Below are 12158 nucleotides of genomic sequence, written 5' to 3' on the forward strand. Positions count from 1 at the left end.
ACTCAACAAAGACACAGAAGATCTAAACACCACAATCAACCAACTTGACCTCATAGACATATACAGAGCACATCACCCAAAAGTGGCAAAGTACACATTCTTCTCCAATGTTCATGGATCATTCTCCAGAATAGACCACATTTTAGGCTACAAAGCAGGCCTCAACAAATTAAAAAACATCAAAATAATATAAAGCATCTTCTCTGGCCACACTATAAAAGTAGAAATCAATAGCAGGAAGAGTAAGGAAAAAAATTGATAAATGGAAACTAAATAACACCTTGCTTAAAAACTACTGGGTAATAGAAGAAATTAAAGATGAAATTAAAAGATTTCTGGATTCAAATGGGAACAAAAACACAACATACCAAAACTTTTGGGACACAGCAAAAGCAATGCTCAGAGGTCAATTTATAGCGATAAGTGCACACATCAAAAAAGAAGAAAGGGCAAAAATCAAAACATTAACCCTACAACTTGAACAATTAGAAAGAGAACAACAAAAGAAGTTCACAGTCACGAAAAGAAATGAAATAGTAAAAATTAGAGGGCTGAGGGCTGGGGACCATGGCTTGGGGGAAGTCTAACTTAACTGGTATAACATAGTTTATAAAGAAAATGTTCTATGTCCTACTTTGGTGAGTACAGTCTGGGGTCTTAAAGGCTTGTGAGTGACCATCTAAGATACTCCAGTGGTTCCACCTTGTCTGGAGCAAGGGAGAATGAAGAAAACCAAAGACACAAGAGAAAGATTAGTCCAAGGGACTAATGGACCACAACTACCACAGCCTCCATCAGAGTCCAGCACAACTAGAGGGTGCCCAGTTACTACCAAAGACTGCTCTGACAGGGATTACAATAAAGGGTCCTGGACAGAGCTGGAGAAAATTGCAGAACAAAATTCAAGCTCACAAAAAGACCAGACTTACTGGTCTGACAGAGACTGGAGAAGCCCCAGCGCACCCTTTTAACTCAGTACTGAGGTTCACCCTTCAGCCAAAGGTTAGACAGGCCCATTAAAACAAAACAAAACAAAACAAAAAAACGAGACTAAAGGGGCACACCAGCCCAGGGGCAAGGATGCGAAAGCAGGAAGGGACAGGAAAGCTGGTAACAGGGAACCCGAAGTGGAGAAGGGGAGAGTGTTGACGTGTTGTGGGGTTGTTAACCAATGTCACAAAACAATATGTGTTAATTGTTCAATGAGAAACTAATTTGCTCTGTAAATCTTCATCTAAAGTACAATAAAAAATTAATAAACTAAAATGGTAAGAAACTTTGTGTGTGCTCAGAAGGCAGAGCTAAGACCCATGAATGCAAGTTAGAGGGCGGCAGATTTTGGCTCAGTTATGAGCAAGACTTTCTTACAGTTGGCATCTCTGATAATCTGATCGCAAAGAAAAGTAATGAGTTCTTCATTATTGCAAGGGTTCCAAGAATGCACCCTGCCAAGGGTGCTGTTGAGAGCTTCTACTGTGGATCAAAGATTGGATTAGAAGATTCCTAAATTCCTTCCCAAGCTTCAGATTAAGTGTTTCTGCATTCTCAGTAAGAGGTGGTGGTCCTAGAGAGTAGAAATTGAGGATCATAGCTCAGCCAGAAATGACAGAGATGAGTATGCAGAGTTGGGAGAAAATCCTTAAGTTTAGCAAGTCTTGGGTTTTGGTTGTCTTTTTAACCGAAGGTGCAGTAAACCTGAGTCTGAGCCCCATGACCAGACTTCTACTTTGGTTTTTAAAGACACCTACCCCTTATAACCACCACCTGTCACTTTCTTGTATTGTGGTGGCTTGTGCGTTGCTATGATTCTGGAAGCCATGCTACAGGTATTTCAAATACCCAGTAGGGTCACCGATGGCGGACAATGTGATGGAACTAATAGAAGCACTCAGCAAAGTGGCAGCACACAAGAGTAACATATAAAAACCAGTTGGATTTCGCTACATCAACAAAGAGGACTGTGAAAAGGAAATCAGAAAAACAACACCATTTACAATAGCTCCCCAAAAGATAAAACACTTAGGAATAAATCTAGCCAGGGATGTAAAAGACTTATACAAAGAAAACTACAAACCACTGTTGCAAGAAACCAAAACAGAACTACATAAATGGAAAACATACCATGGTCTTGCACAGGAAGACTTAACATTGTGAAAAGGTCAATACTATCCAAAGTGATGTATAGATATAAGGCAATCCCAATCCAAATCCCAACAGTGTTCTTCACTGAGAGGGAAAAACTAATCGCTAACTTTATGTGGAAGGGAAAGAGGCCCCAAATAAGTAAAGCCTTTATGATCATTAAGGTAATGTGTCACCTTGGCTGGGCCATGATTCTCAGTGGTTTGGCAGTTATGATGTAGTTTGGCAGTTGAATAACGATGTGATCACCTCCATGATGAGATTTGGTATAATGTGATCACCTCCATGATGGATTCTGCTGTGAGTAGCCAATCAGTGGAAGGGGAGTTTCCTTGGGCATGTGGCCTGTACCCAATATAACTGGACTTTCTGGTAAGGCTCATGGACTTTTGTTCACTCTGGATCCTGCAGCTGGCTCGTTTGTCTGACCACTGGTTCTTGGGACTTGAGCTAGCAGCTTACCTGCAGTCTTGTCTACCAATTTTTGGATTCGTGGGTCTTCACAGCCTGTGAGCCAGAGCCCTGCTGTCTGACTTGCCAGCCCCTTCAGCTATGTGAATCAGGAGAAACTGCCAGTCTGACTACCACGTGACCCATTTCCTTAATATAATTCTCTCTCTATATACATTTATATGCTTTACTGGTTTTGCTTCTCTAGCGAACCCAGGGATTGCCTTATATCTATATATCACTTTGGATAGTATTGACATTTTCACAATGTTAAGTCTTCCTGTGCAAGACCATGGTATGTTTTCCATTTATGTAGTTCTGTTTTGGTTTCTTGCAACAGTGGTTTGTAGTTTTCTTCAAACCACTTCAAACCCTTCAGCTATGTGAATCAGGAGAAACTGCCAGTCTGACTACCACGTGACCCATTTCCTTAATATAATTCTCTCTATATATACATTTATATGCTTTACTGGTTTTGCTTCTCTAGCGAACCCAGACTAAGACCGCTTTATTAAAAAAGAGGGACAAAGCAGGAAGCCTTCAAGTAGCAGCAATGGAATTGGATAGTCTGCTGGGATAGCGGCGTGAAGTTATTGGCCAGGGTATGTCAGGACCATCCCTGTGAGGGTCACCGCTGGCCCTGATAAATGTGTCTTTTGATTTTTGCTAACTCCCCAACTAAGCAAAATTGTACTCTGATCCACAGGCCAGTGCCTTTATGTAACTTAAACTTCTTGCGGTGGAGTAGATTCTGACTCACAGCGACGCTATGGGGCAAAGTAGAACTGTTCCACAGCATTTCCAAGGAGTGGACTGGTGGATTCAAACTGCTGACCTTTGGGTTAGCAGCCAAGCTCTTAACCACTCCACCACCAGGACTCCTTATGTAACTTAGAGGCTAACAAGTATTCTCAACACTAAATGTCAAGGACTAGGGGAGAGGACAAAAGCAACAGGGACAATCTGATCCTGAGTCCACGGGATGGAGGAAGGCTGGACAGAGAACTAGGAAACAGCACCGCTCCTCCCTGGTGCCTTCCCTCAAGGGGCCACTGAAATTGACCAGGGTGACAGATGATAGGCGGATCCCTGAGCTCAGAATCCTCCCGCATTCAACAGGCGGCGTTTTTGGCACTGGAGCTCGGTTTCATGGTCAGTCATGGAAGAAGTCACGGCCAGGAAAGGGAGACAACCCTTCCACGGTAACCGACCGGTGACCGTGAGCGCTCACCGCCCTTACGGAAGGCTTCCTCACCCACAGGCCAAGGACGCGAAAGTGTCCGCGTGCTGTGCGCTGCGGGGGCGGGGGGTGGGGGCACGCGTTCGGGAAGGGACCGTGCTCCGGGGGAGGGGGACCACGCTCCGGGAGGGGCCGCACTCCGGGCGTGGGGGCACGCGCTTGGGCAGGGTGTAGGGGCACGCCTTCCGGGAGGGGCCGCGCTCCGGGGGTGGGGGCATGCGCTTGGGCAGGGTGCAGGGTCACGCGTTCGGGAAGGGACCGCGCTCCGGGGTAGGGGGACCGCGCTCCGGGGTAGGGGGACCGCGCTCCGGGGTAGGGGGGCCGCGCTCCGGGAGGGGCCGCGCTCCGGGAGGGGCCGCGCTCCGGGAGGGGCCGCGCTCCGGGAGGGGCCGCGCTCCGGGAGGGGCCGCGCTCCGGGAGGGGCCGCGCTCCGGGGGTGGGGGTACGCGCTCGGGGAGGAGCGTTGGTTCGCGCTCTGGGGAGGGGCCACGCACTCCTCCGCCCCAGCGCTGGGCATCCGGGCACCCAGCGTAGAGGTTCGCCCATTTGTTGATCTAGTGGCTGGGTCCAATCCTGGCGCGAGCGGCAGCGAGAAGGGCGAGAGAAGGTTGATTTCAGAGCAAGACCAGGAAAGAAAACAGAAACCACCCGCCCAGGGCCTCGGAGCCCGCGGACCTTGGTCTTAGGGTTTGGTCCTGGCCCTAGAGCCCCTCGACGGGAAGCTGTGCGGGGTCCGCCCTGCCGAAGGTCGCCCGCGGCGAGGGGACGGGGTTTCCATGACACCCGGCCTCCGTTGCCCTAACCGTCCCCGGGTGGGGGCCCAGTTGTGCCCCTCATTACTGGAGCGGTCTTCGGTTCTTTCGAGGATCAGCTAAGATACTGAGTGTGAAAGCGCAGACACTCGGAAACCAAGGGAAGCCGAGGTACTGCCGAGCTCCCGAGCGCGTGCAGCGCCCGGTGCCAGCGCTGGCGAGTGGCCCATTTCTGGAAGGGCTCCGGCTCGCGCGTAGGTGTCCGCGTCAGGCAGGAACGCGCTGCCTGAAGCCGCAGTCCCTTTTGTTTTACCGCAACCCACGAAATTCTAAAACAAGGGAACCTGTATACAACGCAAGAGGATGTTATGCACCATCCCTGCTCAGTCCAATCCCCAACTGAAAACTACCACTGTCAGGGGAACTCACTACCCCACTAAACTTAGAACTATTGGCGGGCATTTATTCCAATTCCCATATTGGCTTCTTCCACCATATTGGCACAGGAGAATACTGAAACCCGGATATAGCGACTTAGTCACATCAACAGTGCTGGGACTACAGCCGTGGGCTACCGCAGCTTATCTTCCTCTTTCTAGAATGCTGGCATTCTTAAACACAATAGTATAGTAAAACCTCCAGCTCAATAAACACCGCCGGACCGGTCACTGTATTCCGTCCATGTCCACTGGCGTGGCCTTCTTCCCAGGCCTTGGAGGTAACTTTGGCTCCTGCTACGGAAGCTACCTCCCAACTGCCGCCCTGCCGCTGTCTGGAAGTGAGAGGGGCCTGGTATCTTCGTCCGCCACTGATAGGGATGGTCATCACCCATACCAGAATACTCCCTTCGGGGTGACTTGGGCCCCCGCCCATCCCATCTCTTGTTGGGGGTGGGGGACAGCCATCACTATCAACCGGCCACTGTAAAGCTCTCTGGGTTGTTTCTGGGCCCCTCCCCCATGGGAGCAGGCTGACAGTCTCACCCTTTCCCTCTGTGTTCAGGTGTTAGAAAGCACAACAAAACCCGAGTTGTAGGGGCATGGCAGCCTAGACTGTAGTTCCTCGTAGCTTTAGTGGCCTTTTCAGCTTAGGGAAAGTCCTCCCACCTGTCTCCCCTTGCCCAGCGCAGCCCAATCTATTTTGGGATCTCGGGTTGACCAGTATTTCGGAGAGTGATGCAGACTCCCAGAGGTTCATTACACTTTGAAGTCTTGTCCAAATAGGCAGTCACCCTCCCGGACCACACATAGGAAGCCCTGGGTGGCACAGTTAAGTGCTTGACTACTAGCCAACAGGTTGGCAGTTCAAACCCACCCAGACACCTCGGAAGAAAGGCCTGGTGACCTGCTTCTGAAAGGTCACAGCCTTGAAAACCTTATGGAGTTCTCCTTTGCACACATAGGGTGGCCATGCGTAGGAGCTGACTAAACAGCAATCAGCAACTCCTGGACCATGTGAAGCTTCTAATAAATTGTTCTCTTCCAATGTTAGAAAAGGGGTCAACTAAAAACCAAAAGCAGCACAAAAACCGCCAGAGGAGCTTGCACGACAACAGTGTAATTGCCATGTCACCTGAGCACCTGTAACTCCTAGCAGGGTCCAGTCTTGTACGTCCTGATTGGCCTCCAGAATCGTCAACTCTGCGGGCTTCTTGATGAAAGTCGGGCAAGATGCCTATGGAGACCTCCCTTCCATTCACTGAACCCAAATGACAGAGCCACCTCCGCATTCCCAGCAGTCACAGACCCCTCGAAGGGCTGCGAGGAGGCCAGCACAGGGTCCCTTCCTCAGGTCACTGCACTGAGCCTCCTCTCTCTAGGAAGCCCTCCCAGTTCCTCTCATGCCAGCCTGCCCGGTCTACCCACGCTGTTCACAGCTAAAGTGCAGCTTAGTTGTTGGCCTTGCATTACAATGTCTTGTAAGCAACTAGAGTGAGGTCCTATCTGCCACCTTTCAATCTCACTTGAGACCATCTTTCCAAATGGTTCTTGGACTACAGGCCAGCCCACATGTAGCTCACCAGCAGAGTGCAGGATGGTGTTGATGCAGCACGTTCTAAACATGCCTCCTGTGTGCAGAACGCTTTGACAACAGTTAAGTTACAGAGCATCAGGGGCACCTTTCCAGGGTGCAGGGAAGGTGTGAACTGGGCATAGAGCACACAGTTCAGGAATGTCTCACCCTCTACAACTCTTGGGGCAGGTGGTAACTGTTCTTCCCAGGGACCTGGCTCCACCATGATTAGAGGATACCTCAGCCATTCAGCAGAAGTGCACTTGAGACCAATCAGACAAGATGCTGAAGAGGCTTCAGGAAAAAGGGGGACCCGGGTGCTCCCTAAGAGGACAGGAGTACAGTGTGGGGGCCAGAGACACTATGTGGGTGGGTAGGCTCTCTCCATCAGCATGTCCAGGCCTTGGCTTTTCAGGGGGTGGGCACAGTCAACTTTCCACCAGGAGGCCAAGGCTTGGGTTCTAGCTGAAGACCATGGGGTTTGTGGGCCAGAGGTGACAACTGGGCTTCAGAGCTGGGCCTGGTGTGCAGGCCACAGACAGGGGTTGATGAGCCACTTGGGCTTTGGGTACACTGATTGGTAATGATTGGTAAGTGGTATTCACACAGGCCTGCTGGCTCCAAAACAGCAGATGGCAGGGTGTTCTTAGGGCAGAGTGGACGGATTCAGGTGTAAGCAACCCTAGGCATGTAAAAACGTTCTGGATGTTTTCCCCTGAAGCAGGTGTTCTTCTGTTACTGCTGTTAATTTAAAACAGCAACTAAATGGAGAAGCGGGATTCTAATCTGACAAGAGAAGGCTCGGGAAGAAGGCTGTCCGTAAAATGCCGTCTCATTGCGCAGGCCTCCTCTGTCATCTTTACAATGACTGCACTGAGGCCCTCCCGAGCTGAGGCGATGGTGAGAAGACAAGGACTACCCAGTCCACTGGTGCCTGTGCAAGAGTTTGCAGAAGGGGCCCTGAAGGGTTGATCAGACACTGGCATGGGTGAGGAGCCCTCACTGGGCCTGGGGTCTGGGGCCACAGTGAGACGCCCACCCATGGGAGAGGAGGTGGCTGCTTGCCTCCACCTGTCCAAAAAGACTAGGCAGCCCTCCGCCTCCTTGCCATGCCCAGAAACCCAGGCCACATCTCCCAGGTGCCCCCCAGCTTTCTCCCTCAGGGCCAAGAAGGCAGAGCAGGCTGAATGATATTGCACACAGGCCCAAGGATAACTTATTTTATGGGTCAAGCCAAATACAATGAAAAGTTATTTTTTTTTAACCAAAATAAATAAATCAGATCTGTCCCTATAAAGAGTCAAAGTGACGGTGATGAAGGGCAGCTGGCAGTTGACCATGCCCCGTCCCCTCACTTCCCCATTCTCTTGCCCCTCAGACTTGCTTTGGCACAGTAAAGAAAATAATGCATCAGAAAGTTTCCATTTTGTTAAAGGGAAATAAAGGAAAGAAAGAAGAGTTGGGGTTGGGGCCGGGAGGAAGAGGGAGGAGGTGGAGGAGTAAGCAGGACACAGGGTCCCAAGTGCTGGCACCCTGGGGGCTGCGGGGCACCTTGAAGTGCACATTCCAGGCTCCAGGCCCCTGGACCCTAGGCAGGGGCAGACATACACAACCCCACACAAGGGGCACCAGAGGACTCTGGAGAGAGACAGGGCCTTCCTGACTCTGGTGTGTCTTCTGAGCCGAGGTCAGGTAGAGCTGCCCCCTCTGCCTCTGTCCTCGGTCCACCCAGGAGCTGAGAGCCTGGCCAGTGCCCAGACCACCCCATGGGATCCCTTTCACTGCAGACCCGAGTCCAGGTTGTGGGTAGTTTCCTGCCTGCTGATGCTAAGGATGGGCTGAGGAAGACAAAGCTCTCCTTGTCCCAGATACAGAGGCTCTTCCCTTCCTGGGTGGTGAGGACCACCAGCACACCATGAGGCCCCTTGCCTTCCCTGCTGCGGGAGCCAGCCTGGCCCACAGCCCACCCTTTCCTTCTCCTGTCCCTGAGGCCTCCAGAGAGGTGGGGGCTCTGCAGCCCTGGGGGAGGCCAGTGGCGAGGCATCTGGCAAGGGAGAGGGGCAGCCAAGCAGTTGAGGGGACGAGCGATCCCGTGTCGTCTCAGAGTGGGGAGTGTCGGTGCAGTGGGAGGGAGCCTGGGCAGTGCTGAGGCACTATTCTTTAGTGGAGAAGCATGGCAGTCGTGGGTGGAGGGAGGGGGGCCGGCAGCTCAGGCCGGGTCTATGCCAGGTTCTTGAAGGCGTCCAGGTTGAAGGCCGTGTCCAGAAGGCGCTGCAGCTCTGTCAGGTGGGTCTTCTTGTTGCCAGTGGCTGGAGCAGCCGCTGGGTCCCGGCCAGCATACCTGTAATGGACAGCAAAGAGGGCCATAAGCAGGCCGCCAGGGCTTGATTCGCACAGCAGGCCCCCAGCTCCCCACCTGTGAGTGGGCCTCCCTGGGCTGCAGGGGCTTACCAGACGGGCCGTGAGCGGTTGATGGTTGTCCGGAGCCGGGGTTTCACGTAGTCGTAGTAGCCCTGGTTCTTGTGTTCCTCCTGGCACCAGGCCAGCTCAGCATTGGGGTACTTCTGCACCTCCTTCAGCAGGAGGTCAAAGGGGAATGGGGAAAGCTGGGAGGAAAAGTGAGGTGGCAACGTCAGGCAGAGGACAGTGAGTGAGAGGGCTGGCAGCCAGGTCCCAACAAAAGGGGCAAGGCTTGTGCTCAGAAGGGGACATCTCTCACAGTGACTGGCCCAGACTGAGAGCCATTCCCCAAGAACAGTGGGGCGCTGGCCTGGCGTGCTGGACCTCGCAGGCAGCACTGAGTGTGGCACGCAGTAGAGGGGTGTCCTGTACCACCACCCAACCTCACCTGCTCGATTCTTGTAATGGCCACCTCCTCTGCCATGTTGCGAGCTGCACGCTCTCGGGTGAGGTCGTAGTACACCTTGCCAGTACAGAAGAGAAGTCTCTTGACTTTTTCTGGGTTCTGAGACGCAGGGCCGTTTTCTGGGATCACCCGCTGGAAGTGGGTTCCTACGAGAGAGTCCACACAGCCAACTGACTCTGCCCAGGGTCTTGGCCTGCGGGGCTATCATCACAGGGCCCTGCGATGCCCATGGGCCTTCCACTGCTGCTGTGGTGCCTCGCAATCTCTCAAGACAGCCACGCAGCGTGGCACTTGACACACGTGCTGCTTCCAAGGGTTAGAGGCACTGTGCGATGCCTGAGCGCCTTAATTATGAACCTAGCATCCAGAATTTATTCAGACCGAAGGAGAGGTTTTAAAGGCACACCATATGTAACATATACAGAGAAACAAATCCTACCTCTGATATCTAAGAAAGACCAATTTATTGTTTTAAAACTGTCTGTCTCAGACTTCAGTGGCAAATAAGTACATGAAACAATCCCATGCTCACTTTGCTCATACTCTTTGTGGTTGTACTAATATAAAAACTTTCAACACATTGAGAGCAAATATTAAGATAATCAGGGCTGGGACTGGTGTCCATTAGAACAACACTGACTTACAAAAACCCGGTTCCATACCATAGGGTTCATCAGGATCCAAAGAGAATAGAAGCAGGTGGTGCCCTCCTTGCTGTGCCAGGCCCTGTGTTTTACTGTCCCTCACTGTCGGGGCAACAATCTCAGCCCCTTGCATTTGCCTGCCAGTCAGGTGCTGTGTGGGTAAGAAGCCTTGCTTTACACTCATACCACGGGCACGTGACTTGGCAGGTCCCACCAGCCCAGAGGACTCTGAGCCAGCATGGAGCTGCTGCGGATCACTGGAGAGGTGGGTTTTTGTAGCTGCCTCAAAAAGAATCCTGTGGAATACACACAGATAAGTGCCACCACTCCCTGGGGCTGGTGGGCCAACCCTGCCAGGGGACCAAGCTCTCAGGCAAGGTCAGAGTTCTCCCACCCCTGCTGACCCTCTGTCCCACTGCCAAAACACATGGCAAGAGGCACAGAAATCAAAAACAAGTAGACTCCCCACAGCTGCAGCCAAGAACCCCAGTCCAAAGGTTATCATCCCCTCATGGAAACAGCGGTCTTACCCCCTACCCTCCATTCATACCTGGAAGCATTTCATCAAAGCTGGTTCTAGCTTCAGGGTGACGCAGCAGTGACTTTGGAGTGAAGATGATTAACTGAAAGGCAGAATAGATGGGCAGGGTCCTGAAGATTCCAGAAGAGAAATTAAACGCAAGAGGTTTCCCAAGCCTGAGTCTCTCAGGACACCACCCCCTACCCTCTCCCTGCTCAGTATTATAGTAGGATCTGCAGATCCAGAGAGGCAGGAAGAGGAGAAAGAGAGCAAATGATAACAAACTCTTGCTTCAGCCACTCTTCTGCACTCACCAAGAAGCTGGATCCCAGCCAGCCAGGCACCCACCCTCCTGGCCTGTTCCTGCCAGCCCCTGGTGCCCTGCAACTGCAACATGGCTTCCCACTGACACCACCTGCATTCAGGAAAGAGCTCCGAGCCTCTCCTGGGCACCCCAGAGCAGAGTGTCATTACACCCGTGCCTCTAGGCCATATGGGTCGCCAGCTGCCAGCAGCCCTGTGACTGTTCTCCTCCCCCGGACTCCCAATGGCCATTGGGAGCCTGGAGAACACAGAGCTGCAGGCCCACCCTGTGCAGTCCCCACCCAGCAACATCACCAGGCAACAGGGCTGTGCTCGCTCCTTGAACCTCCACGCGTCCTCCTCCTCCTGTACCACCCCCTACTCGCCCCCCACCCTCCCTCAGCAGACTCCAACTTCAGGACCAGCTGGGGGCCCGCATCTTGGGGAAGGGAAGCCTTTCTTCACACTCAGATGAGCACAGGTGGCATGCTCCCTCTCTCCTTCCCTCATCCCCTACCAGGTTCACCCCTCTTCCAGAGCCCGCCCCACCACCCAGGGCTACCTCGAGGGCTGGGGCCTGTCTGACCCTCTGCACACCCAGCTTGGGGCCCAGTGCACAGCGGGGCTCAAAACATGTGAGGACTACATGAATGGGGACAAGAGTCAGCTAATTTGGGGAAGAGAATGTGAAAGAACAGTCCTTGAAGACTGCTCCTAAGGACCTGCTTGGCTCAATCTATAGCAGTGAGAGAAGGAATGGGGCCATAGCCCCTACTGCCATGCCCCCATCCATCCTTCTGTGGCGCCACTCCAACTGGCCCCAAAGCAAGACTGGGCCTGAGGATCCCTTCCCAGCAGACTTCCAACTGACCGGCTTCCGGAAGGGCAAGAGGATCTGGCGTCGCAGCACGTGGAAGAAGTTGCCAGGGGTGGAGCAGTTGACAACAACCCAGTTGCAGTCATACAGTTGATTTATGTCGAAGTTGGCTTCCTCCAGGTCCTGCAGCAAGAAGAAGGCCAGAAGCCAGGCAAGCCCTGAGCACGTTTCTCATGGGAGGTGTCTGGGGTTGCAGGGGCAGGCACAGGGGCAATAGCAGAGGAAAAACCACATAGCTCCACCTCAAGGGAGTCAGACTTCCCTGGGAGATACAAACACAAGAGGACAAAACCAGAGCAAGTACAGCGGCTTGAGCCAGGTGGTCCTCACACGCTTTGGAATGAGATTCTC

At 52.5% G+C, this 12158-nt stretch overlaps 1 protein-coding gene across 4 annotated transcripts in view; it reads right to left on the reverse strand.

Annotated features, from left to right (window-relative positions):
* Positions 1–7802: 7802 nt before the first annotated feature.
* OGDH (oxoglutarate dehydrogenase) overlaps positions 7803–12158 on the reverse strand; it is a 106587-nt gene continuing 102231 nt past the window's right edge. For all 4 annotated transcript variants that reach the window (XM_003418576.3, XM_010598274.3, XM_064290261.1 and 1 more), the window contains exons 19-23: positions 11802–11930; positions 10658–10730; positions 9446–9609; positions 9049–9203; positions 7803–8938 (exon numbers count right to left, since the gene is read on the reverse strand). In XM_003418576.3, the coding sequence (XP_003418624.1) occupies positions 8818–8938; positions 9049–9203; positions 9446–9609; positions 10658–10730; positions 11802–11930 (642 nt within the window). In that variant the 3' untranslated portion in view covers positions 7803–8817. The remainder of the gene's footprint in view (positions 8939–9048; positions 9204–9445; positions 9610–10657; positions 10731–11801; positions 11931–12158) is intronic.

This window comes from Loxodonta africana, chromosome 8 (assembly GCF_030014295.1).
Source record: "Loxodonta africana isolate mLoxAfr1 chromosome 8, mLoxAfr1.hap2, whole genome shotgun sequence".
NCBI classification, from domain to species: Eukaryota; Metazoa; Chordata; class Mammalia; order Proboscidea; family Elephantidae; genus Loxodonta; species Loxodonta africana.